General features: G+C 48.5%; 2 protein-coding genes across 8 annotated transcripts in view; both read right to left on the bottom strand.

Annotated features, from left to right (window-relative positions):
- Nucleotides 1–331: 331 nt before the first annotated feature.
- Nucleotides 332–8611, bottom strand: LOC121915673 (RNA-binding protein 4B-like). Of its 5 annotated transcripts, none has more exons than XR_006100733.1 (4): nucleotides 8492–8611; nucleotides 7622–8047; nucleotides 1427–3439; nucleotides 332–912 (listed from the first exon to the last, which is right to left on the bottom strand). XR_006100733.1 is itself a non-coding variant. In XM_042440097.1 (4 exons), exons 2-3 carry the CDS (start codon nucleotides 8031–8033, stop codon nucleotides 2787–2789), a joined length of 1065 nt encoding a protein of 354 aa, XP_042296031.1. In that variant the 5' UTR covers nucleotides 8034–8047; nucleotides 8492–8611; the 3' UTR covers nucleotides 332–1666; nucleotides 2779–2786. The 5 variants fall into 5 exon arrangements, 4 of the variants coding, with proteins under 4 accessions (XP_042296031.1, XP_042296030.1, XP_042296028.1 ...); XM_042440097.1 differs by having other exon boundaries at nucleotides 332–1666; nucleotides 2779–3439; XM_042440096.1 differs by having other exon boundaries at nucleotides 2779–3439.
- A 3397-nt stretch (nucleotides 8612–12008) lies between these two features.
- The window catches only part of SPTBN2 (spectrin beta, non-erythrocytic 2), a 56629-nt gene continuing 45272 nt past the window's right edge, over nucleotides 12009–23365 (bottom strand). For all 3 annotated transcript variants that reach the window (XM_042439252.1, XM_042439249.1, XM_042439250.1), the window contains 14 exons: nucleotides 22800–23072; nucleotides 21908–22038; nucleotides 20987–21191; nucleotides 20127–20501; nucleotides 19236–19480; nucleotides 18459–18597; nucleotides 17961–18045; nucleotides 17101–17297; nucleotides 16427–16569; nucleotides 15710–15785; nucleotides 14699–14937; nucleotides 14270–14443; nucleotides 13241–13283; nucleotides 12009–12537 (listed from right to left, as the gene is read on the bottom strand). In XM_042439252.1, the coding sequence (XP_042295186.1) occupies nucleotides 12304–12537; nucleotides 13241–13283; nucleotides 14270–14443; nucleotides 14699–14937; nucleotides 15710–15785; nucleotides 16427–16569; nucleotides 17101–17297; nucleotides 17961–18045; nucleotides 18459–18597; nucleotides 19236–19480; nucleotides 20127–20501; nucleotides 20987–21191; nucleotides 21908–22038; nucleotides 22800–23072 (2559 nt within the window). In that variant the 3' untranslated portion in view covers nucleotides 12009–12303. The remainder of the gene's footprint in view (nucleotides 12538–13240; nucleotides 13284–14269; nucleotides 14444–14698; nucleotides 14938–15709; nucleotides 15786–16426; nucleotides 16570–17100; nucleotides 17298–17960; nucleotides 18046–18458; nucleotides 18598–19235; nucleotides 19481–20126; nucleotides 20502–20986; nucleotides 21192–21907; nucleotides 22039–22799; nucleotides 23073–23365) is intronic.

The raw sequence follows: 23365 nt of genomic DNA, 5'->3' as shown, positions 1-23365 counted from the left end.
CTGGGTCTGAACCCAAGCTTCAATTAGCAGCAGCCATGATGTTGATGAGAAGGGCAGGGGTCTGTCCCATTCCACAGTCTAAAAATACTGAACCCTCTGGGACTTCCCTATTAGTTCCCAAAGGTAGTTTCCGAACAATATTCTGCAATGTTATTTTATATCTTGGAAGGCCATTCCCCCAAATCAAGCAGTTAGTTTCCAAGCCCCAGTTGACAAAATGTAAAGTAGAAGCCAAAATCTTACTCCTCATCTTACAAATGGCTGCCATTTGGTTAACTTCTCCTTTTGTCTTTTTAGCCCAGGCTACAGAAAAGACAGAAACCTCCAGGTATCTGTTACAAATACTTTGTTTTATTGAAGAAGGGTTTTGGGGAAGGTGAAGAAAAGTGTTCGGTGAACAAAAAAAAGAAACACAGGTTAATATCAATATATGAAGGAAAGGATGCCACCAGAGGGGCCAAAAACTCAGGTCTGTATGGCAGTGACTTCTCACAGGGAAAGAAAAAAAGGTTATTCCAAAATGAAGCCTCTTGAGGCGGAGGGAAAAGGCAGTGGCTCAAACCACGATCCAGAAGGAAGAGGGCTTGCCCCTTGTTTCCCCCGGTGCCACCTTGTCGAGATCTCAACAAGAGACCAAGAAAGCAAAGACTGTGACCGTGCCAAATAGGAGGGTGCAGAACCTGGTGCAAAACCCCTCTGCGAACACTTACCCCTCTTTCCCACCCCCATAAGCAACCCCTGGGAAAGTTTCCTTCTTTAAAAAATGAAGTTAGCTGTCACTAAGTTCTGAAGACGCACAAAATGTCCACTAGTGAGGCCACGCTAAACACAAATCGACACGCCATGAAGCCTGGCATAGCTTTGCCGCGGGCGCGACGCAGGAACCCGACGTCCAGCCCTCAAATAGCCTACCTGAAAGATAAAAGACACAGTTCATTTGAAGGCTCAGGGGGGTATAGTCTCTGCGCCTAGAGAAAAACCCAGTAGCAGGCAGCACTGGATTCCAACACGCTTCTAGGGATGGTCTGCATGTGCCCAACCAAAGTCCTGAGCATCAACCAAGAGTCATGTGCTTGGGTGCATGTGAATATAAGCAAGTGGGAAGAACAGATATGGTGGGGAGGGAAAGGAAAAGCAAGAAAAATCACCACATTTGGAACCTCTACTTCACAGATAGTTCTTGGAAAGGAAGAGGCAACATCAACATATTCCTGGAGTGGTTTACAAGCCTTCGCTGTGTACTCAAAGATGAGTGGAAAGCAAGCTAAGGAGGGGATTCTTTTTCAGGTTGACATTAAACATTTTAGAAAACAAAGCAGTCCTTGTAGACCCAAACCATTCAATTTCTAGGCAAGTCTTAGGGCACTACTAAGGGTTCTGGGGCAACTGATGAAAATGATGTAGCAGTCTGGGATCACCAACTCACCTTTTCCACTGTGCTTACACAGACATTCCCAGAGGAAGAATTAAGGCTGGCCTTTTCCCAACTCCAACCAATGACTCCTTTGGACTACACTTCCCAGAAACCCCTAGTCACCATGGCCTGGCAGAGGTCCTTTTCCAGCCCTGCCATCCAAGGTCCTTTGAAACTGGAGATGCCAAGGATGGAGACCGAGACCTTCTCCATGAAGAGCAGGGACTGTGCCACTGAACTACAGCGCCTTCCCTGGAACAAAGGGAGATGCCTTAGACCAGGTGGAACTAATCGTTCGTCTAATCAATTACTTTCTTCTACTACACTATGACCCCCTTCAAATAGCTCTGTTTCAGTTCCCAGGAAGACGGCCAGGCTTAATCGATTCCAGAGTCTTGGGCGCTCCTGCTATGCAATGGGAATCACGCAAACTTGAAACCTGACATTCAAGGAAAGGTGACAATTTGTTGTGACTTCAGTGAACTGCAGGCAAGAGACTCCAAACAGGACCTCAGAGGTCTGCATGTTGCAAGCACTGTTGACCCACCTTTAACACAATGTGGTTAAACGACATTCAGTGAAAGAAAATGTCATGATGGTCACTGGCCAACATGACTTCTAAAAAGCAGATGGTCAGCCTCCCCCCAACCTAGATGTGTTAAACTACATGTCTGGGAAGGCATTAAATGGGAGAAAGCCGAGTCAGACGTGTTTAGAGAAGAGGGTGGACCAATAACTACTAGTGGATATGGGGTTTGCTCTACTATGCCTTGGTGGGGTGAAGGAAAAGTGATCCTCCAGAGTCCAGACTATAGGCTCAGAGATGACACCGGGGTGTCTTCCATGAATTCAAGGTCCTACTGAGATTTCAAAGCAGCATAACTAGAGGGTCACCCCGTGTCTAGCCGTATGATGTGCATATGCAAGGAGAGTGAGACAGCCCTGTGAACAGAAAGCGAGGTGTGGGCCAAAGAAGATGTAGCAGAGGTACATGGAGGAAATAGGGAGAACTGCCAAGGGCCGGTTTGGGGTTTTTAGAAGCAGTAGAAGAGAGGTACTATTCTCCCTATGGAAAGAAATCCTGGGTGTGTAATTTTATAACAAAGGAACAGGCTCCCTTTTTCGCTTGCCCCATGATAGAGGTCCAAACTAAGCCTCCCACGCCCATGGCACAGCTTGCTCCAGATGTGAACTCCAGATGTATGCTCTGCTCACTGCAGCGGGATCCAGAGCACCACAGATACCGACAGGTATCCCTATGAGACACATGTAGCAGCCAGCTACTTTCCCAAGTCTTACCGTCAGCCACACCAACGGGCCATTCCCCCTCCTCCTCCTAGCTATGCATGAAAAAACGCTCTCACCTCCAGACTCAATACGCGGAGTACCGCAACCTGTCCGCGCCTGCGTCCCGCCCAAATCGCTGGACATCGTAGAGGGAGGATCGCGAGACGGGAGACAGCTGAACACGCTCGTATCCGTACACGTCTGCGGTGGTGGAAGCCGCGGCTGCTGAGCGACGCAGAGGGCTTCTATCCCGGGTGTAAAAGGAAGAGGTCGCAGCCGCGGCCGCGGCGGCAGCTACCGCCGCCGCAGTTCCCGAGGCTGGTAGCAAGGCCCTCTCGTAGGGGTCTAAGGCGGTAGAGAGGCGACTGGCCATGGCTGTGGCTTGTGAATACTGGGCATACTGGGAATATTGGGCCATAGTGTGCTCCGCATAAGCGTCGTATGCAGAAGCCCCGTACGCCACGGCGGATCTCGCGCGGTACCGTTTATAGTAATCCACCATTCCATAAGGGTCATCGTAATATACGGGGTCCCCATAGCCTGCAGGGTAAGGGGTGCGCACCATTCCGTACTGCTCACTATAGGTTTCGGTCAACTCGGGCACTTGCCCCGTGCGATCGACCGGGCACTCTTTAGACCAGTGACCCTCCTTCCCACACCGGTAGCAGCCACTCTTGTCTCCCATCCCGGGCGCGGTCCTGAGCCGGCTGGTGGACAACTGCACGCGCATTCGTTTGCCTTGAAGAAACAGACGCAAGAAGGGCAGCTATAAAGATATGTTAAAAAACAGTTCAGAGCAAAAGCACAGCAGGTCAGACTTTAAAAGGGGAAGACAAAAACAAAGTCAGGGAACCACCAGCTTGGGCCAGCGAAAAGCACAGGAGGCGAACCAAAAACCCTTCCTGCACCAAATGATTCTCTGCCACAGAAAAGGTGGGAACCACCCTCTCCTTCTGTGGATCAGCCAAGTAAAGTGTTTAGGGAGCAAAGCACTTAGTACGAGTAAAGGGTTATCCCCCCTCAAGCCTGCTTCTGAATATGAAATCTTTCTATCAGGCCCTATAAACTGTGTTGGCTGCTAAGAACCGGGAATATTTCAGCAGGCCTACAGAATGCTACAGTACAGGAATAACACCCCAAGATCCCACCAATCTGGCCTTTTGGAAGCTGGCAGCAACTGCATGACTGCATGTCCCAACACTCGACTTCCAAAATGCTCTCTGGAACGCTCCAGTTAAACCACAGTGGCCATGACTGTGTTTAATAAGCATTGCCAGTCCCTCCGATAACAAAGAAATGCTTACCGAGGCTTGAAAACCAATGTGAATCTTTCTGGAAGGGAATGCATTCAGAGTTGGTCTCTGATGGTGAACTCAACCGTGACAACCTTGGCTCATTCATCCCTCCCTGTCCAGTTTCAATTGGGGGTGAACAGAGCCCATGGCACTGTCCTGAATATTGTTTTCTGTGATGAAACTAAGCAGAGCTTACATCTGGTGTGCTCCATTTAAGCAATCTCACATGATGAGGCTTTGCAGGCGCTGGAGATATGAAGACTGAACATGCGGTCTGCTCAAAAGGATGGCTAAGCTCCAGCGTCTCTCCTGGACTACAACAGAAAGCTGGCATACTTTGTGCCTATACAAACATTTAGCCCTATAGCTCAGTGGAAAGGGTTTAAAGGCTGCCTGAACCCCTCTCAAACACTGACCCATTATGGAAATCATAAAGACCATTCAGTTCTGACAGCCTGACCAGTTTTAGAATCTATACCAGCCAGTCCATAGAAGACAATATTAACTTCCCTTCTTCTCACCACTGGCCATGTGCCCGTCTTTACCATTTGCAGGAACTGACCGTATCCCCACCAGCCATATTAGGACAGGTGCGGTTCACCAGGCTGGCCTAACTGACATTCTCACTGAGTAACCCTCTTTTAAAGTCTGTGGTTGGTACCACTGTGCTAAAAGGCTGCTAAGAGGTCAACCTCAGCAGACTGAAGTCCCACGTCTGAAGCCCCTGGTGACGTTGTTCCCCAAGATGTCTGCACCCTTTCAACCTTCTGACTCCAGCTTTGCTGCAGATGCAAAGAAGTCTCATCAACCTCACTGTCTTCAACAGTCAATATACTATTTCTAAGCATAGCTCAAAAGCCACATTTGCAGAGAACCTTCTGATATGAACATGTGCCTCAACTTCCCAATTACGCATCCTACCCTGCCCTTGCCCTCTTGGGCTCAATGGGGGAGATGGTATACTAATTGCTGGCACTGTTCAAATTACATTTGCTTCCCACACCTTCCACTTGGTGCTCTAGGATACATCCTGGGACCCTGGTTGTTGCTTTTGTATTCCTGACTTCACCTTGTACTTAGCATCTCGTCTACAAACAGGGCAGCCGGCTGCAGAGGTGCCTTTAGGAGCTGTGTCAAATAACATCCTGCCCAGCCAACACAGGTTGTATACTGCCCACACTTAACATCACCAAAGAAGGGACACCATTGAGAATACATCTCATCCCTGCATGATCGGCCATGCCAGCCCAAATTCCCTGTATTGCACACCTGTTCAAAGTAACAGAGAGGTATCAATTTATGTATAGGTTCATCCTACATTCTTGGGCACCCCATCTACGTGGCTCCTTGACTGGCAGCTGATGGGACCAAAGGCCCTATAAAGTGTGCTGCTTTCAAGTTTGGATGGAATTTGCCTGGGAAGTGGATTGTGCCACTCTCCCAGAAGTCACCAGTAACTGGTATCTGTAGTCCCATCAGCAGAGGGAAAACAGGGGGAGATACACATACAACCTGTGCATTGGCTGCCACTGAATCTGAGAGCCCACACAGACAGGCCAAAATAAAGCTGCTTGGGGTCACTTTGGAGGTATGCTGTTTAAATGATGCATGTTTCCTAAGAGGTCAGAAGTCGCACCAAAGCCATGCTCCAGTCCTAAGGACTGAAGCGCAGCTTCTGGCCTCTTAAAATGCATGTGTCCTTTAAACAACATACTTCCAAAGTGACCCCAAGCAGCTTTATTTTGGCCTGTCTGTACAGGCCCTACATAATGGTACTTTATGAAACCTAGACCATATATACAACTGTTATAGGGGTTGGTTAGGCTTCACACACGCCAGAAGGGCACCAAGAGGAATGGCCTCATCCCAAAGTGCTGCCTAATGCAGCCATAAGTTCACTCATAGATGGTCTAAGATGTTGAACATACTAGAAGGGTGTGAACTTGCCTTACTTATTCAATTGCTTAATATATCATGAATATGATTGTCTATTTCTAGCTCAGCTCTATTCAGGCCTCTTCATGCCATACATCTAGCCTCGCCAAACCATTTCAAACAGACCACCCCAAATTTACTGACCTCCAGCCTAAGCAATGGCCAGTTCCTTTTCCTTCATGTTGAACTCCATCTCTTGACCGCTTCTCAAGAGAAATCTATTTCGTGTACAGAGCTAGTTCTTACCTACCATCATGATATAACTAGATTTGAGCCGTCTTTCCAGACAAGCTAAAGAGGAAAGGACAAACTTGGCATAAATACATTCAGCTAAAATGGGGATGTATGGCCTCTATATCTTAAGACCTGGAAGATGCCAAGTAAATACAGTTGGCCCTCTGTTTCCTTGGATTCTTTATGCACAGATTCATATATGAATTAATAAAGAGCAAACCAAGATTTTGACGTTTTATAGCAGGGACGCCGTTTTACTACGCCACTGCATTTAATGGGACTTCAACATCAATGAATTTTGGCATCCACAGGGGTCCTGGAACCAAAACCCAATGGATACCAAGGGTCCGCTGTACTGAAAAAAGGCAATGTTTGAGATTTATCCCCCAATACAACCAAATCTGTGGGTTGTTTTCTTAGCTTGCTTCCACCAAGGTTATCAACTAAGGTGTTCAGTCTTCCCAACATTAGTAAGTATAACCCTCCCTCAAAGAGTCAGGCAGGGCCTTGAGGAAGACAAGGCACGCGCCTCTTGCATTCATGGCAATGGAAAGAGGCAGGGGAGAATTGTGTGAGACTGGAAAACTTAGTGGAAACAGATGAAGACAAGGGGAATCCATGAATGAGGTGACTAAAGGAATGCAGGACAAAGAAAGCAATGAGGAAGGAAGGGTTGAGATGACTTGCTGGAAGAACCGCAGGGGAGGGAAAAGAAGTTTATCTACGCTTTTCAAAGTAATATCTTCCTGCTAGGAAAGGATTATACAGCTAAAGAAAGTCTGTGTGTGAATATATATATACTTCCTCAGATGCAGCATGAGCTTTCACAGAATTCAGTCTAGTTCGCCAGATGCATCTGAGGAAGCAGACTGAAGCCTACGAAAGCTCCTGCTGCCAACTTCTTTCTTCCAGTTAGTCTCAAAGGTGCTACAAGATCTCTCTACATTATTATAGCCAAATGCATCTGAGAAAGCAGACTGAAGTCTACGAAAGCTCAGGCTGCCAATTTCTTTCTTTCAGTGAGTCTCAAAGGCACCAGACGTTTAACCAGTGGATAGTTCTGCTGGCTGTAGACCAGAGCCTGGGACCCAATGGAGCAATGGATGCAAGCTGCAAGAAAAGAGATTCCACCTCAACATTAGGAGGAACCTCCTGAGAGTAAGGGCTGTTCGACAGTGGAACAAACTCCTTCCTTGGAGTGTAATAGAGGTCTTTAAACAGAGGCTGGATGGCCATCTGTCAATGGGGATGCTTTGATTGAGAGTTCCTGCATGGCAGAATAAAGGGGTTGGACTGGATCAGGGCCCTTCTTGGGGTCTCTTCCAACTCTATGGTTCTATGTAACTGACCAAACCTGCCTTTCTTGTTGAAGGCAGCTACTGCAAAGCCAGGAAGCCAGCCTGGGGGCCCTCTTGCTGTTCCCAGTCCAGGCTGCCACCCGTCTCCCCCTTCCCACCTTGGAACTCCGTATTGTCGAGGCCCCGGATGGCCTCCACGGCGTCCTCCGCCCGCTCCATGTGGACGAAGGCGTAGTCCTTCACGATGTCGCACTCCAGCACGGGGCCGTACTCCTCAAACTTGGACCGCAGCTCCAGGTTGGTGCAGGCGGGGCTGATGTTGCCGACGTGGAGCTTGGTGGAGGCCTTGCTCTTGGTCTTGCTGGCCTCCACGTTGATGCAGACGCCGTGAAGCTTGTAGTGGTGCAGGTTGCGGATGGCGTCCTCCGCCGCCGTCTTGTCCTCAATGTGAACGAAGCCATAGTTCTTGATGATGTCGCACTCCAGCACCCGGCCGTATTGCTCAAAGAGCGAGCGGATCTCCTGCTCGGTGGCCTCCCGGGGAAGGTTGCCGATGAAGAGCTTCACCATGGCGGCAGCGACAGCTGAGGGAAGAGGCGGGAGGTGGCGCTAAGGCAGGGGCGCAAGTTTGGTTACTCACAGATTTGGTCCATATGTTCTCTCTAGGAATCTCTAGGTCCTCCAGCGCAACTCTATGGTCAACTTGAACCAAAAGCTGCACTGAAAGACCTAGAAGTTCCTAGAGAGAACACTCCACTAGGCCTTTGTAGCGCCTCCAGTGAAACTCTATGGTCAATGTCTGGCCAATGTGGACCATAGAGTTGCCTTGGAGGACCTAGAGATTATTCCTAGAGAGGACACTCCACTAGGCCTTTGTAGCTCCTCCAATGCAACTCTATGGTCAGTGTCTGGCCAATGGGGACCATAGAGTTGCCTTGGAGGACCTAGAGATTCCTAGAGAGGTGTCCTTGTTATGAGGAAGCTGAAGACCAGGCCAACCCTTCAAGAGCCCTTGAGGCCCAACTCACCGCCGGCTCTGTCCCCTTCAGCCGCCTCCGCCACACACCTCCTCCTTAGCCGCCCTCTCCACAAAATGGCGGACCAACCACACACCTTCTCCGCCTCCTAGCAACCTAGCCCGCCCCTATCTCTAACCTTTCGCTCCCATTGGCTCACTTAGGACCCTCCGCGCGCGGTGAATGGTCGGGTTTGACGTCGCTCAAGGATGCCTCACCAATAGGAAACCGACTCTTGATGAGGGACGAGGGGATTGGCTGCGAGAGTCAGAAGGGGCGGGGTTAAAAGGAGAATTCTAGACTACACGCCCCTAGCCTTGGGGAGATAAGGAGTGACGGGATTGGCTGCGCACCTCAAAGGGGGCGGGGTTACACGGCTTGTTGTCGCCTACAAAAGCCACGCCCCTATGGAGTGATGGATTGGCTGTGCACCTCACCTCAAAGGGGCGGAGCTAAAAGGCGTATTGTTGCCTAGAAGGTCGGTAAGGAGCGATGGGATTGGCTGCGCGCCTCAAAGGGGCGGGGGTTACAAGGCGTGGGCAAACCTGCAAAGCCACGCCTCTTTCCTTGCATCGGGTCGTACCATTTTGTTCCCTGACACGGGGGTGTTTGGGCGGTTCCATTTGGTCTCTTTGGGGGGGAATTGGGGATAAATTAAAGGTTATTAAAGAATAGCGGCTCTTTTATTAATGTTTATTAAGAGAAACAGAGGCATTCTAGATTCCCCTGAGATCCCAGGCCTGTCTTTGGAGTGGCATCTTGAAGGCTACAAAAAAGTGTGTATATATATGAGACTACATCTCCCATCATTCCTAGTGAACCTAGGCATGCACACACACACACACACACACACACATACAGAGTCCTATTAAAATGACTGCATAAAAACATTTATATATATATATATGTATAGGTTCACTAGGAATGATGGGAGTTGCAGTCCCAACATTAGCAGCGTAGTATAAACAATGTAAACAGTATAAGATTAAGACATAGTCCTCTTTAAAAAGACTGCATAAAAACAGTTTAAGAACAAAGGTGTACAATTATGGCACTACTGCCATTAGGACTGCAGCTCCCATCATTCCTAGTCAACCCAGTCATGCGCTTATATATATAGTATAATAGTAAGACATGGCCCTGTTAAAATGACTGCATAAAACAATGTAAAAGTAGGAGGGTGGACTGCAGCTCCCATCATTCCTTGTGAACATAGACATGTCTATATATATTATAATATTAAGACAAAAAATGACTGCATAAAAACAGTTTAAAAGTACTATAGCCACGGCACTCCTGCTATTAGGACTGCGACTCCCATCATCCCAGGGCTATATCTTTCAATCCTGCCCTATTTTTGGTTTGTCAAGCAGCCATTGCTGTTTCTTTCAGAGGGAGAGGAAATAAACGTAAAGCAAGGGACGATGGCTTAACCGGTCTTTTAAGCCTCTGGGTTTGCGTTCAGGCGGATAGGAATGAAAAGGACCCGGCTCCCTCTACGCAGATTCTCTTTATTTGTCCAAAAAGAAAGAAGGAGATCGGAGCAGATGCCACCACAAACACGAAATGCTCTTCCGGATGCTTCTCCGGAGGCAGAGCGCCTGAACCCAAGACGCGGTGGCACTTGTCTTCCGCAGAAGCAGTAATTCCTTGCCAGTAACTTCTCCCAGTTCAAGTGGTTTCCAGGCCACTGGTTTCGATGGGACGCGGCTGGCTGGGTCTTTCCCACCGAAGGCGGCTTCTGCTTTATCCAGAGATGTAGAGAATATGGATTTAGAGGGCCCTATATAAAAACGGTCTCCCTCCAGATAAAGAAGTCACTGCCACAGATATGGAGATCGGTGGTAGTTTCCGCAGCAGGTCTTAGTAAGTCTTACTCATCGGGAAAAGGAGCCTCTCGTTTCAGAGAGAGTCTACATTAAGCTGCTGGAAATGTAACCAAATGTGGGAAAAGGTACTCTCTTTCCACCAAGTGATGCTTGAGCATCTTTTTCAACCTTCGGTCTCGCCTCTCACAGCAAGGGCTGTATATACTCATGTATAAGTCCAAAAAGTGCCCCCAAAAACCCAAAGGCGACTTATGCATGGGTCAACGTAAGTACTGTTTCTTAACTCTTATTTAAAAGGAGGAACCATCTCCTGGTGAAAAGCAAGAGTATAATACGTGAGGCATGGGCTCTCTCTACTCTCTCATCCATCCAGCCTTAAGAGTAAGCACAAAAAGTTACATCTTTTGGGTTCTTTGACACCGTTTTGCTTTGCTTCGTCCTTTAGATCCTTTACTATCTGCCCCTAAGTTTTACCCTTATCCATGGGCCATAGGAGAGGGGGAAGTATAGGAAGGGGGCGGTTTTAGGTATAGAAGTTTGGGGGCACAGAATTGCTATAAGAACCCTCAGTTGGCCTGCCTTCGCCCCAAAGCTGTTTCAAGATCTGTCTCTTTGAACCCCTTTCCGCGGATGGTGCCCACCAAAGTCACCCATTGCTTCAGATTTCCCCACAATCCGTCCCTGGCAGAGCGTTTTGGGAATGTTGAAATGCGTCTTTCGAGACATAGCTGAGAAGGCTGGGGTGGGCCAAAAAGGCACCAAGGAAAAAAGCTCAGCCTCATCTCAATCCTTCGGTTTCTGCCTTTTGAACATGGAACCATCTGCCATCGGAAGAAGCATTGGAAAGCAGAAGGTAGGCTCAGGGCAAGAGCAGCTTTTAGGGAAGAGGCTCAGTACCTTTTCCCCCATCAACATCCATTCGATCCCCGTTCCCCGATTCACAACTATGCAAAGCAATGTCCCAAGCCATGGGCCCAACCAATGTAATAACGGGTGAGGAGAAGGCTTGACCACCTTGGCTACTGGTTTTAGAAAGTAGGTGGACCTCCAGAATTTCAAACCACTGACCATGGCAGATGACCATCGGATCATGGGGCCATGTTTTTTTCACTTTGATTCGGAAACGGTTGGGGGAAAGAGGGCTTGCAACCACTAGTAAGGTGCCGCTCTACCCTTTTTTCTTCTCTACTTGGAGAAGCAGGTTCTGCTACCTACCTACTCAGCCCAGGTTTGTCTTGGTCTATACTGACCTCAGGGAAAGACCTCAAGACATGATGGACCCCCGAAACAGGTCTTGTGCCTCTGGGCTGCTATTGTGCCTCACATGAGATCTGGGTACATCACTTGAAACCTGGGGTCGGTCTCAAGATGGGTAACCAAACTGACCGTCTCGAAGCACACCAGTGGCAGGGGAAACACCAAAGGGAATAGAGACTGGGAGCCCAGCAGTGAGAGGGGTGATAACTTAGGCAAAAGTCCTCAACCACAGAAGCTGAAACAACCCCTTCCATACCCAACATCTCTTGATCGTGCCATCGCCGCAGGATGAAAGCAAGCATCCCTGTGCCCATAAAGACAACGGTGCTGGAATGGGGCAACCCAGACGCACCCGCAACGTCCACTTTCCGTCCCGTCCCGTCCCACCCAGAAACAGCCGCTCTCCCCCAAACTCTTAGGAACACGTTTCGACAGAGGCAGTGTGGTTTGTGTTTCGTTTTTTCTTTTCTTTTAGGAGGGAGAGGATGGGAAGGCAGGAGGCCGGGCACTCCTTGCAAAGTTTGGAGATGCTTCATGCAATTGGCGGCATTACAAAGAGAAGACGGCGAAGAACCGGGACGTCCGCCAGGCGTGTGTCGCACCCCAGGCACCCCGCGCCCAACCTGCCTGAGACCCCTCGCCGTGCCCTGCCCCGGAGGTCCGAAGTCGGGTGTTTGTACAGATCCAGCCGCCCCCTCCCAGTCCGACCCTCTCTCTAGGTACGTGGCGACCTCCCCGCTATTTGTTCTTCTTAAAAAAGCTGAAGCGTTTCTCGCGGTCCTTTTCCTTGGTCTCTTTGCTCCGCAGGGTGACGGTCCCTTCCGGGCCGCTGTTGGAAGTGACGGGAGGCATGCTCAGGGCCCGGGTCATTCCTTTGCTGATGAGCGGCGCTTGCTCTTCCGGAGGGCCGTGGGCTGGCGCTGCTCGGGCGGCCGTGGCATTGATGACTCGCATCCAGCTGCTCATCTCAGCCTGGGATGGGGGACAAGAGGAGACAGAGTATTAACTGGCAACGCCTCTGAGTATGTGCAGAGTACACCCTCCTCTAGGGGAGCTTCTATGCCAATGGGGCAGAGACCCCTCTCTGGGCTTTAGCTGGAGTTATCCAGTCCTCAACTTAAGCTGCAGAAATAATGCAGCTTGACACCGCTTTAACTGCCATGGCGCCATGTTATGGGGTTGGCAGTTTTGTGGGATGTTTAGCCTTCTCTCCTGGTGCTACAACACACTACACATCCCAGGATCCCATAGGAAGGAGCCATAAAGCGGTGTCAAACTGCGTTAATTCTGCAGTCTGGGTCCTCCAGAGACGTGAAAAAGAGGGAGAGAGCTGCTTCTCTGCATGGAGAAAGACCCACATTTCAGTTTCTGGCCTCTCCGGGAATGAGATGAGGAGACCCTAATCTGCAACCCTGGAGAACCAATAGCAATCCATGGTTCCTAATTTTGGTCATGTTTTGATACGCACAAGTCCCAAATGGTATGGGATTCAGCAACAAGATGGAGAACTGGGGATGCAGGGAATATGGAGTTAGAAGGCCCAATGTCTGGCTTGATATAAAACAGTTTTGTAGCAAGAGTGCAAGCTGGGAGATGTGGCAGGATTTGGGCATGAGGTGAAGCAGATGGCTGGAGGCTATAGGAATGGGATTTATGGAAATGGAGATGGACTCACCTCGTCCTTTGCCTGGAATAAGTATTCCTTTCCATCTGTTAACCTGCCACACAGAAAGAGAAGAAGATTGAACCCTAATGCCTGCTTTGATATCCTTTCCAAACGCCAACCCCTCCACTGCAGACCTTGGAAATGTTTTACATGCTGGTTATAGAAGAGGGAAAGGGATAAAAAGCCATAGTACTTTGTGGGTAGAATTCAGAGACATAGCCGTGTTAGTCTGGAATATCAGTATGCAAAGGGATCTCATAGCACCTTTGAGCAAAAGAGGTTGTAGCATAAGCTTTCACAGCATCTGGGAAAGTAGACCCCAAGTCTACAAAAGTTTCTGCTACGACATCCTTTGCTCAAAGATGCTACAAGATCCCTCTTCATAGAATTATGTGTATAACATGTACTTTTAGACAGCAAAATTATTCATCCTTCCCTTTGCGTGGTGCCACACAATTCTTCTTCCCTTCACAATTCAGTTGAGCACTGGTAATCCAAAGGTTCGTCTACACCAGCCTGAATACTCTGGGCTGCCCTGAATTCCCCGTGTTACCTCCGCACTCCCAAGCAATGGCGGGCAGCTGTCTACACAGCATCATGCTATGCCACCCGCCATTGCCAATGCAAGTTGCTCCCTCTGAGATCGAAAACAAGGTGCCCAGTGTTCCTGACATGGCTGGACACCTTGCTGTGGCCACAAAGAAGTGACTTTCAAATGTGGTGCCAACACTGGGCAGCACAGTGGAAAGTATATGTAGACAGCTGCCCTGGGTCACTCCAGAGTGCTCCAGAGTTTTCTGGGACAATCTGGAGCAAATGGTAGGTTTTTAAAACAGATTAAGCAAAGGATGGTTCATGTGCGCTGCAGGACTGCCCTTCTCACATGTAGACAGTCCTCTTCGAGTCACACAGACAAGGCAATGTGATGGTTGGGGGAAAACCACCACAAATGGTCCATGCAGATACGCCCAGAGGGAACATTAACATTGGGAAGTATAGCCAAATGTTTCTAGGCCCCAAAGTAGCTTGCCAACCTACCCGAGCTTAAAGACGTGCTTCCGTTTCTTGTAGTCCAAAGCTACGCTGCACTGTGCCCCCTGCAAGCTGACGGGGGCTTCGCCGTGGTACGGGATCCCGTTGCTGGCATTCTTGTTGTCTTTATAAAAGCCCAAGTTGCCTTTCCGTACAATGCAGTAGATGTTCTGCCAGGACCTGGCGAGGAAGCAAAAGGAGAAGAGGGTGAGCGTTTCTCCAAGGACCCCTTCTTTTCCCCCTGGAGTGCATTTGCACACTTAAAGCCAGTGTGCACTGCAACTCCCAGAATCTTTGACTTGGGAGCTGTCGTCCAAAAAAGTAACATTTCCAGGCTCAAGCTTTGACCATCCTTCCCATGCCATACCTAGCCCGTACACATATACATGTGTATGTGTGCACACATGTATACAAACACACACATGGAGGCATCACCTGTTGGCTGCCTTTTTGCCGTGTGATTCCATTTCTTGCTTCCGATACAGCATCCCTTCCATCTGTTCTGTGGCTGAGGGATCCGGCGTTCGCGGGGGCAACGTGGCCGACTGGGTGGGATCGGTGCCGAGGGTTGGCGTTTTTGAACGGGGCTTTGGCGAGGGAGTTGGGCTTGGCTCCTTGCCTTTGGACCCTGAGTCCAGCTGCGATCCGTTCACCGTAGCAGATGTCTCCGAAATCTGTGAAGAGTGGGACAGAGCAAGAAGAATGGGACAGAGTAAGTAGTACAGTCCTTTGGTACAAGGGAATCCAGACCGAAAAGCATTCCCAACAACAGCTGTTTGGCCTGAAGATCTTTAGCAATGGACAGCCCACCATCCTCTGTAGTCCAGATCTACAGGTAGTTCTCTGTATAGTATTCAGGATGCTGCTAAGGGGTTTCTAATTCCCAGGTGTTTAAAACAGAAACACCAAAACAATTCTACCCCTTCTTCCCCAGTTTAGGGAAACCAGAAGAGGATTTTTGCATGTATGGGTTATGTGCTCCATTCACTCCTGATGCTCCAAGCAAACTACTGGCCTCAGGATTCTCTCATTCTAAGGCTGGAATTATGTTGGTGACGTACAATGGATAGGTCTTCTTCTGAATGGTGTGCAAGGCAATACTTGCTAACCCCTTGTGCAACATCCAAAAACCCCACCCAAGGCAGTTGTCAAGCACTGTGTTCTGCTTAGGTTTGAACCTCCTGGCAGCTGCCAGAGAATGGGGAGGACAGACGTGTGGAGCTGCAGGTGAGAAATGTTGCATTGTGCATATTAAATTCAGGGTATTTGAGCACATGCCCTTTGCCACTCTGTGGTTCCGCATTCCTGCCTCAAGCCTGCTAGTGGACTAGGTCTGGTCCTCCCAACCAACCAACCAGCTATGCCCTGGTAGCCAAACAATCCGCTCTGTGTGTCTTTTCCTTCCGTTTCATCACTCTCCATCCTTCCCCAATATCTGTTCCTCACCTGGGTGGTTTCAGAGTCATGGTCGATCCCATTCAGAGAGGGCAACTCCAGAGACAAACCTCGCTCTCCAGGGCTCCTGAGAGAGATAGGAGATGGTGAGACACTAGAACTCCTACCTGACGCCTAATTCAAGATAGATAACCCTTCCTAAGCTGCAAATCATAGGATTTCATAGGATGTTGCCATAGTATAGGGCTCTAACTGGGTAGTATGGAAGGGCCCTAGGGCTTTCTATAGTTAGGAAATGGTCCTCTTTAGGGAAGGTAATTCCCAGCAACTCCTAACCAAATGGTTATACTGGCTTGGAAACTTGGGGAGGTGTTAAAAAAAGGGAGTAGGTTTTTTAAATGATGGCTTTGCCCAGGCTTTGCTGCCCCAGTTGCTGACAGTTTTGTGACTCTCCAAAAACATGATCGCTGCTGGATTCTTTCTCCAGTTTTAGAACTGTATGGCCAAAGTAACAACAATACGTTGATATTCGGTCAAAGCCACTCCTGACCCAACCTTAAATACTACATTGCTGGAACAATTCTGGGCTTCAGAGAAAGCTACTGTCCGGGTCGATTCCTATAGTGATATAATTTGAATGGTGAATGGTGTTCTTAATGTTGCAACTCTAAGTACTGTATGAAGCATATGTTCGCCCTCCGAAAACCCTCCGCTCAACCTATTTCTGTGTCTATCTTCCCCCAGATCATGTGGCTCCCCAGCTCTCACCAGTTCGCATCACTGGGAGCCTGCTGCCCTTCCAGTTGCAGAGCCTGAGGTGTCGCGGTTGCAGGTTCTGGTGCGGATGGCGTCGGAGGTCTCCTTTTCCTCGCCTCTTCCTGCTCACGCCGGCGACGTTCATTCTCTTCCAGCTTGAGGGAAGAAAGAAAGAAGCACTTATGGAAGAGGCTGCCGAGGAAATCAGAACATTAAAAACAGGGACTTGGAAAGCTATTTGCTTCCCCCATCACTTGCTTGCTCCATGCAGCGTCTGTGATGCAGGAGACACAGGTTTGTGGGCCAAATGAAGCCCTTGCCTATTTTTCTGGCCCTGGATGCTCCTGTTGTTCTTAAGGAAGAGGACCATGTGCCTACACTGTAGAAACAATGCAGTTTGACACCACTTTAACTGCCACAACTCCATCCGACATAATCCTGGGATATGCAGTTTTGTGCGGCACCAGCACTCTTTGGCAGAGAGTTAACCTACAAGTGGAGATATAGCATTTAAAGTGGTGTCCAACTGCATTATTTCTACAGTGTAGATGCACCCTCAGAAGGCACCAAGAGTAGTGATTCTCCTCCAAATCAAGGGGCAAAGCCTCCTTTAGTGCAGAACTGAGCCAAGAAGGTACACATCGCACACATCACACTTTCTCTTGTCATGTCCCTTGCCCACTCACCGTCGTGAGCTTCTCCAAGGCCATAAAGCGTTCCTCCCAGGCAGCAGCCGATTTCTGGAAGCCCTCGTGGCGCTTGATGAGGTTCTCCACTTCATCCACGTTGCCGCCCAGTTCAGCCGAACGCACAATGGGCTCCTGGCTGGACAACCAGGCCTCCGCCATGCTTGCATCGCGCCCAAACATCAGCACCTCCATGACTGCAAAGAGGAAAAGGGGAGAAAATAGAGGGAGGTAGTGAATGGGTCCAAGAATCTGAACACAAAGCTCCTAATTCTCTGCCAGCTATACTGGCTTCTTCCTGACCACAATTCAAAGCACTTGTCTCTCAACATTCAAGGCTTTGAATGGCTTGCAAGAGGGTTCTCTGAAGGACCATCTACAGTAATGGAATCCGGCTTGTAAGCTATGCTCCGTTCTGCAAGCCCTCCTTGAATGCCAACCTTTAAGTAATGTCTTAGGGATACTTTTTGGTGACCCAGATCTTTGAAATTTCCTTCTAACTGGCATCATCGGTGTGATGCCTTTCCCCCTCAATTCTCTTTTTAGGCAGACCTTGGAAGGACAACCGTTAGGCTTTTAGTTTATTTGTAGTCTAAGCATCTTTTAATTCTTGTATTTAGTGAATGTTAACTATGTACTTCTTATCTGTTGTAAGCCACCTTGAATCCCAAACTGGGGGGAAAGTAGGATCATGTTAAGGCTTATCATCCCATATTTTTCCCAGTTTGGGATTCAAAGTAGCTTTGAACTGCTGGATACTCAACAGGTTCGAACACCTGCCCTAAAGATCTCCATGATACCATTCTCTCATTCCCCCACATCCAAGTATCCGTCCCTCTTCTTCCTTGCTTCCATCTTACCTATTTGTAGCCAGTCCATTTTTTCCCGCCATTTGTTGTTGATCTCCTTCCGCCGGTCCTGGAGCTGGGTCAGTTTCTCTGCAATCTGGACGGGGAGAAAACACACAAAGTTGGGAAACAAGAGGAACTCAGGTTGCAAATTCATATCCTGGAGTTATTGATTTCTTTTTTGCCAGACAATATATGCCACTTTCATGGCCGGCATCCATAGTTTGTAGGTTTTTCAGGCTATGTTCTGGAAGAATTTATTCCTGGAGTTTCACCTGCATCTGTGGCTGGCATCTTCAGATGAGTCTTCTCTGAAGATGCAACCAGATACAGGTGAAACTCCAGGAATAAATTATTCCAGAACATGGCCCCATAGCCCAAAAAACCCACAAAAACCCTGAGTAAGACATGATGGGTGTTGTGGCCCAGCAACATCTGGAGGACTGCACCTTGCTAAGCCATAAGCAAGTCCTCTTCTGCAGATCCAAAACCAGCTGTATCACTTCTCACCTTGTCTGAAGCATAGTGTCCTTTGGCCAGCAGCTCATTGCCCATGGCAATGCAGTCATTGAAGCTGTCGCTCCGGGCCTCGACTTCAGCCTTGATGCCCTGGTGGTTCTTGATGACCAAATCGGCGGCTGATACATCCCTGGGAGATTGGGGAAAGATATGTGGCTTCATGTACTGTATGTCCTCATGTATAAGTAGAATTTTTTGTCAAAAAACCAACCCAAAAATCTGAGTCGACTTATCCATGGGTCAGTATAAATATTGTACTTTAACTCATATAAAACAATTCCATAGTGAAAGGCAAGAGTTTAATCTGCCCTGGAAGCACTGACCCCCTTCTACTCTTTTATCCATCCAGACTTTAGTGTGATCACAGTTTTGCCTGCGGGAATTTTGTAAGTTCTTTGGCACTGTTTTCCTTGCTTCATTCTTTAGATCCTTTGTTACATGCTCCGAAGTTTCACCCTCAACTTATCATAACCCATAATTTTGGCCTCATGACCTTATACATTGTCGACTTATAATCTACATTTCTATCCTGCTTTTCTACTTGTGAGGTATACAAGGTTCTCATCCTCCGCACTTTTATCCTCACAACGATATTGTGAAGTAGGCCAACTGAGAGAGAAGGTGACAGGTGTCCAAGATGAGCCGGGGAATTTTGTGGCTCAGGGGTGTCTTTGGAACCTGGATTTCCAAAATCCCAGTCCAGCACTCTGTTGAATCTTGGCCTCAGATCTGGTCAGCCGTCTACCATCCATGCCCACCTCCCCTTACCTGGGCTTCTCCTGAGCGTCTATCTGGAGGTTGACGTCATCCATCCAAAGGAGGAGGTCGCGCACCATGCGGAAGAAACGGAACTTGTCAACAGTGTCCATGAGGAGGTGTCGGCGGCCGCTGCTGCTGCTGAGTAGGTCGGACCATGCTTCGCTCACGGATTGCTCATGCCTCCGGATATCGTCTGCCTTCTCTCCAGCATAGGCTTTCTGCAGCCGGGCAGCATCATCCTGCACCTGCTTCACCTGTTGAGACAAAGAAGCCATGAGCCTTGTCACCAATTATAATCTATTGTAACCTATTAGGAGTCCTAGTCCCTTCCTTCCAATACTCAGGGCGTCCACTTCAATAAGAGTGCAGACCGCAGCTCCAGAAATTTCTGGTAATAGGTATGTATGTGATAACAGGGATAATAAATACTCATTTATTTTTAAAGAAATTATGTTTTTAGAGGTCATTTATGTGTTGTCCCAATCCCACAACTATAACAAATGTACTTGTATTTATTTTATAATAGCCCATGAAGAAGGCCATTCGATGACAAGGCTGAAACACATTGGGCTTTTTAAGATATTAAAGTTTTTGGACCATCGCACTGCACATGGGGACTATTATTCTTCTACTGTGAATATGTGCTTTCCAGGTTTTTGTTCTGATTTGTACTTTGGGAATTTGCTGGGGAACATGCCTTTGTACCAAAATGCGTTCCTTCCAACAAGGAGTGGGTAAAGCTGACATTTGGGGAACTATGCTCTTTTGTGGACTTGTTTTGCAAACTTTAAGTCATTTCCCTGGTGTCTGTAGAGAAATCTACCTTTATTTCCAATGGTTCAACAGAATTTGGAGAGTGCCCTAAGTGTTTCTCCCACCTATAAACCCCAAGCAGCCTACCTGGGCGCTCAGGGCCTGGATGTCATGTTCGTAAGCACTGTGCATCCGTTGCATGGCCTCAGCCGTGTTCAGGTCCCGTCCCACTTCGTCGGGAAGCTGCTTCTGCTTGTTCTGGACTTGGCTGAGAGTCTCGCGGGCGTCATGGTAGAAGCGATGCAACTCGTAGGAAGCGGCCAGCATTTGACTCCTGGTGTCAATGAGTTCCAGGAGGTCTGCCCAGGCCTCATTCAGGCTGTCTTTCCACTCAGCGATGGTGGCGTTCTCAGAGTGGCCTGCGGAGATCATGTCGTCCGCTAGCCGGTTGACGCTGTCTACCCGCTCCTGGCCGATGGTGCTTGTGTCACGCGAAAACTCCCTGAATTTGTCCCGGAGCATCTGCACATCAAAATCACAATGACCATCACCATCGTCAAAGAGTCACAAAGTTGGAAGGGGCCCAGGAGACCAAGTCTAGGTGCCCGCTTAGGGCAACCCTAAGTTTTTGTTTTGTTTTGAGATAATGTGTTCAGAGAGGGTCTTCCACTACCTTTCTCTGAGGCTGAGAGAATATGACTGGCCCATATGGTTTCCATGACCAGGCAAGAATTCGAACACTGGTCTCTTAGTGTACTGGTCCAACACTCATGCCACTGCACTCAGATGGCAGTTTATGAACCAATATTTTAAAAGCAGGGTGCAGCTAAAATAATTATTAGTGGATACGTTTAAAAACAATTCAACAACCATTGCATTACAAAAAAAAACCACAAGGTTGAAGCAATATAAAAGACATAGGGGTTTTTGTGGGTTTTTGGGGCTACGTGGCTGTGTTCTAGAAGACATTTCACCAGCATCTATGGCCCTGAGAGCATCAGACTCACCGTGACATGTTCATAGTCCTGCCCAAGTTCGTGAGAGGCGGCCACCACCTCCCTTTCGGAAATCCACTGCTCCAGGTCATCCACCTCCCGCTTTAGTTGGCAGAGCCGGAGCTGCTCCTGTAACTTGGCACGGCGCTCCTCGGCCAAGTCCTTCAGGCTGGCGTAGAGCTTGTCCACTTGGCCCTGCCGGAGGTTGATCCGCTCGCTGTCCAGAAAGGGGAAAGAAGAGATAAGGAGGGAGGAGATGAGAAGTCAGCTATGGATGCCAAGGAAGATGCTGCACTGTGAGTTTCAAGCTAGCAGAAATGGTCTACTAAATGTGGGTCAGCTCTTCTCCTATTCTTGTGTTGCATGGCATCCCAGATTCCCTGCCTAGGAACTTGCCTACTCTTTCTAACAGCCTAGGGCCACTGCCACACTGCAAAATGAATGCAGTTTAACACTGATTGAATTGCCATGGCTCGATCCTATAGAATCCTGGGATTTGCAGTTTGTGGTGGCACCAGCGCTCTCTGACAGAGAAGGCTAAGTATCTCGTCAAATGACAAATCCTAGAATTCTGTTGCATTGAGCCCTGGCATTCAAAGTGGTGTCAAACTGTATTAATTCTGCCATGTAGATTCTGCCTAGGACAAGTATGGGGAATCTCAGGCTCTGGGAATGGACTTGGGTCTCCTGGGGAATCTTCAAATGACCCCACTGAGTTATTTTCATGTCCTTGGTGCTCTTAAAAGTCTAGGTTTCTGAACTCAGGCAGATTAGATGTATTGGAGTGGTGACCATCCTACCTATCCAAGCTGGTGTTGAGTTGGGCAAGCCACTGAGGTCTTCAGCTTAACAGGGCTGGCACTCCGAGGCCTGAGTGGCTGTTACAATTCACCCTGAATCTTGAAAGCAATGTGGGATTCAGGGTTTCCTTACCTCTCGGGGTGCCCATTGTTTACCATGTCACGGCTCTGGAGGGAAAGCTGATGGATGGTCTGTGCATAGTCCTCCAGGGCCTGTTCCATCACCAGATGCTTCTTCACCATGGCTTGGGCAATGAGTTCATCCTAGAGAAGGAAAAGAACTTCTGTTTTAGTTGAGACAGTAATAGCAGCGGAAGCACAACAAGGACCAAGGGCCCAAGAACATGGCTTTAAATGGTGACCCAGTTCTAAACCTCAGAACTTGTGATACAACATGAATATTCAGGTCCTGAAATAGATATAAATGAGTTGGTCCAGGCATGTGTGGACTGCTTTCTTTCCTGACTGCAAACAACATAAATCTGAAGATGTGAAGTGGGGCTTTCACACCAAAGCAGAGCTGAAGGTTAATTATGTTTATTGTTTTTTATTATAATTATAATTATTATTTATTGTTTGTTATTATTGTTGTTGTTATGAACTCTGCCTAAGTTTTCTTGTTTTCTTCTTCCATCCTTTTGTGTTGCTTCTATTTTTAGCCTTTAAAATTGAATGCCAATGTAGTGTAATGCTTTGAAAGTGGCACTATAACTCTGGAGACCAGGATTCGATTCCCCGCTCAGCCTTGGAAAGCCACTGGGTGACTTGGACGAATCACACACTCTCAGCCCCAGAAAACCCCATGACATATTTTGCCTTAGGGTTGCCATAAGTCTGAAAGGACATGAGGGCACATAACAACACAACAACGCCGGAGGGCACAACTAACTAAATGCTATGAATTAAAATACAGAGTGATGCTGTCACATCAGCTCTTGTACATCTGAGAGAGCACCAAAAGCTTCTTTAGAAATGCACAGCCCAGGTGTGTTCATTGCCCGTGCCCCCATCCTTCTCACACGCACCTTAGCCTTCTCCTCTGATATCATGTGAAGCTCCTGTTCCCCCATCCAAGCCTCGGCCTCCGCAGCATCAAAGTAGAACTGCTGGGCCATCTGGGCTTGCTCCAGCCGCCCGTGCCGCTGCTCCACTTGGTTCTGCAGCTCTTGCCACATCTCCTGCAATGCCTCCACATGTCCCTGGAGCTCTGCCTCCAGGCCACTGATCGCCAGCCCCTGCCACCTTGCTAGGATGTCGTTGATGCGCGGCTGATGGCCCTGGATCTCCTTCTGGAGGGTCTGAGATATAAAGATAAAGAGTAAGGAATGAGAAATTCTCCTTAGCACCTAAGTCATGCATGGGTGGGGAAGTGGGGACTATGGGACACACACACACGTGTGTGTGACCCAAAGCTTTTGGGCAATTGCCCAAAGATACCCCTCCCCCCCGGTGCATTTTAATTTGTTCTTCCACAGGTGATTTTCAAACCATTCAAAGTGCACCCAGTTGCATCCTCCATCCCTTTGGAGAGCTTTGCAACAGGGAAGGGTCTGGGCAACTCTGGAGACAGGATACTCAGGGCTGCCCTGCA

This window comes from Sceloporus undulatus, chromosome 9 (assembly GCF_019175285.1).
Source record: "Sceloporus undulatus isolate JIND9_A2432 ecotype Alabama chromosome 9, SceUnd_v1.1, whole genome shotgun sequence".
Taxonomy (NCBI): Eukaryota; Metazoa; Chordata; class Lepidosauria; order Squamata; family Phrynosomatidae; genus Sceloporus; species Sceloporus undulatus.
Note: the sequence above shows the minus strand (reverse complement) of the source record. Positions and strands in the feature narration are given on the sequence as shown.

Excerpts from the sequence above, each read along its gene's own strand:
- LOC121915673 (XM_042440094.1), bottom strand. The coding sequence starts at position 8,033 with ATGGTGAAGCTCTTCATCGGCAACCTTCCCCGGGAGGCCACCGAGCAG. Across the intron at positions 3,440-7,621 it reads CGACAATACGGAGTTCCAAG|GCAAACGAATGCGCGTGCAG; the intron begins GTGGGAAGGGGG and ends TGTTTCTTCAAG.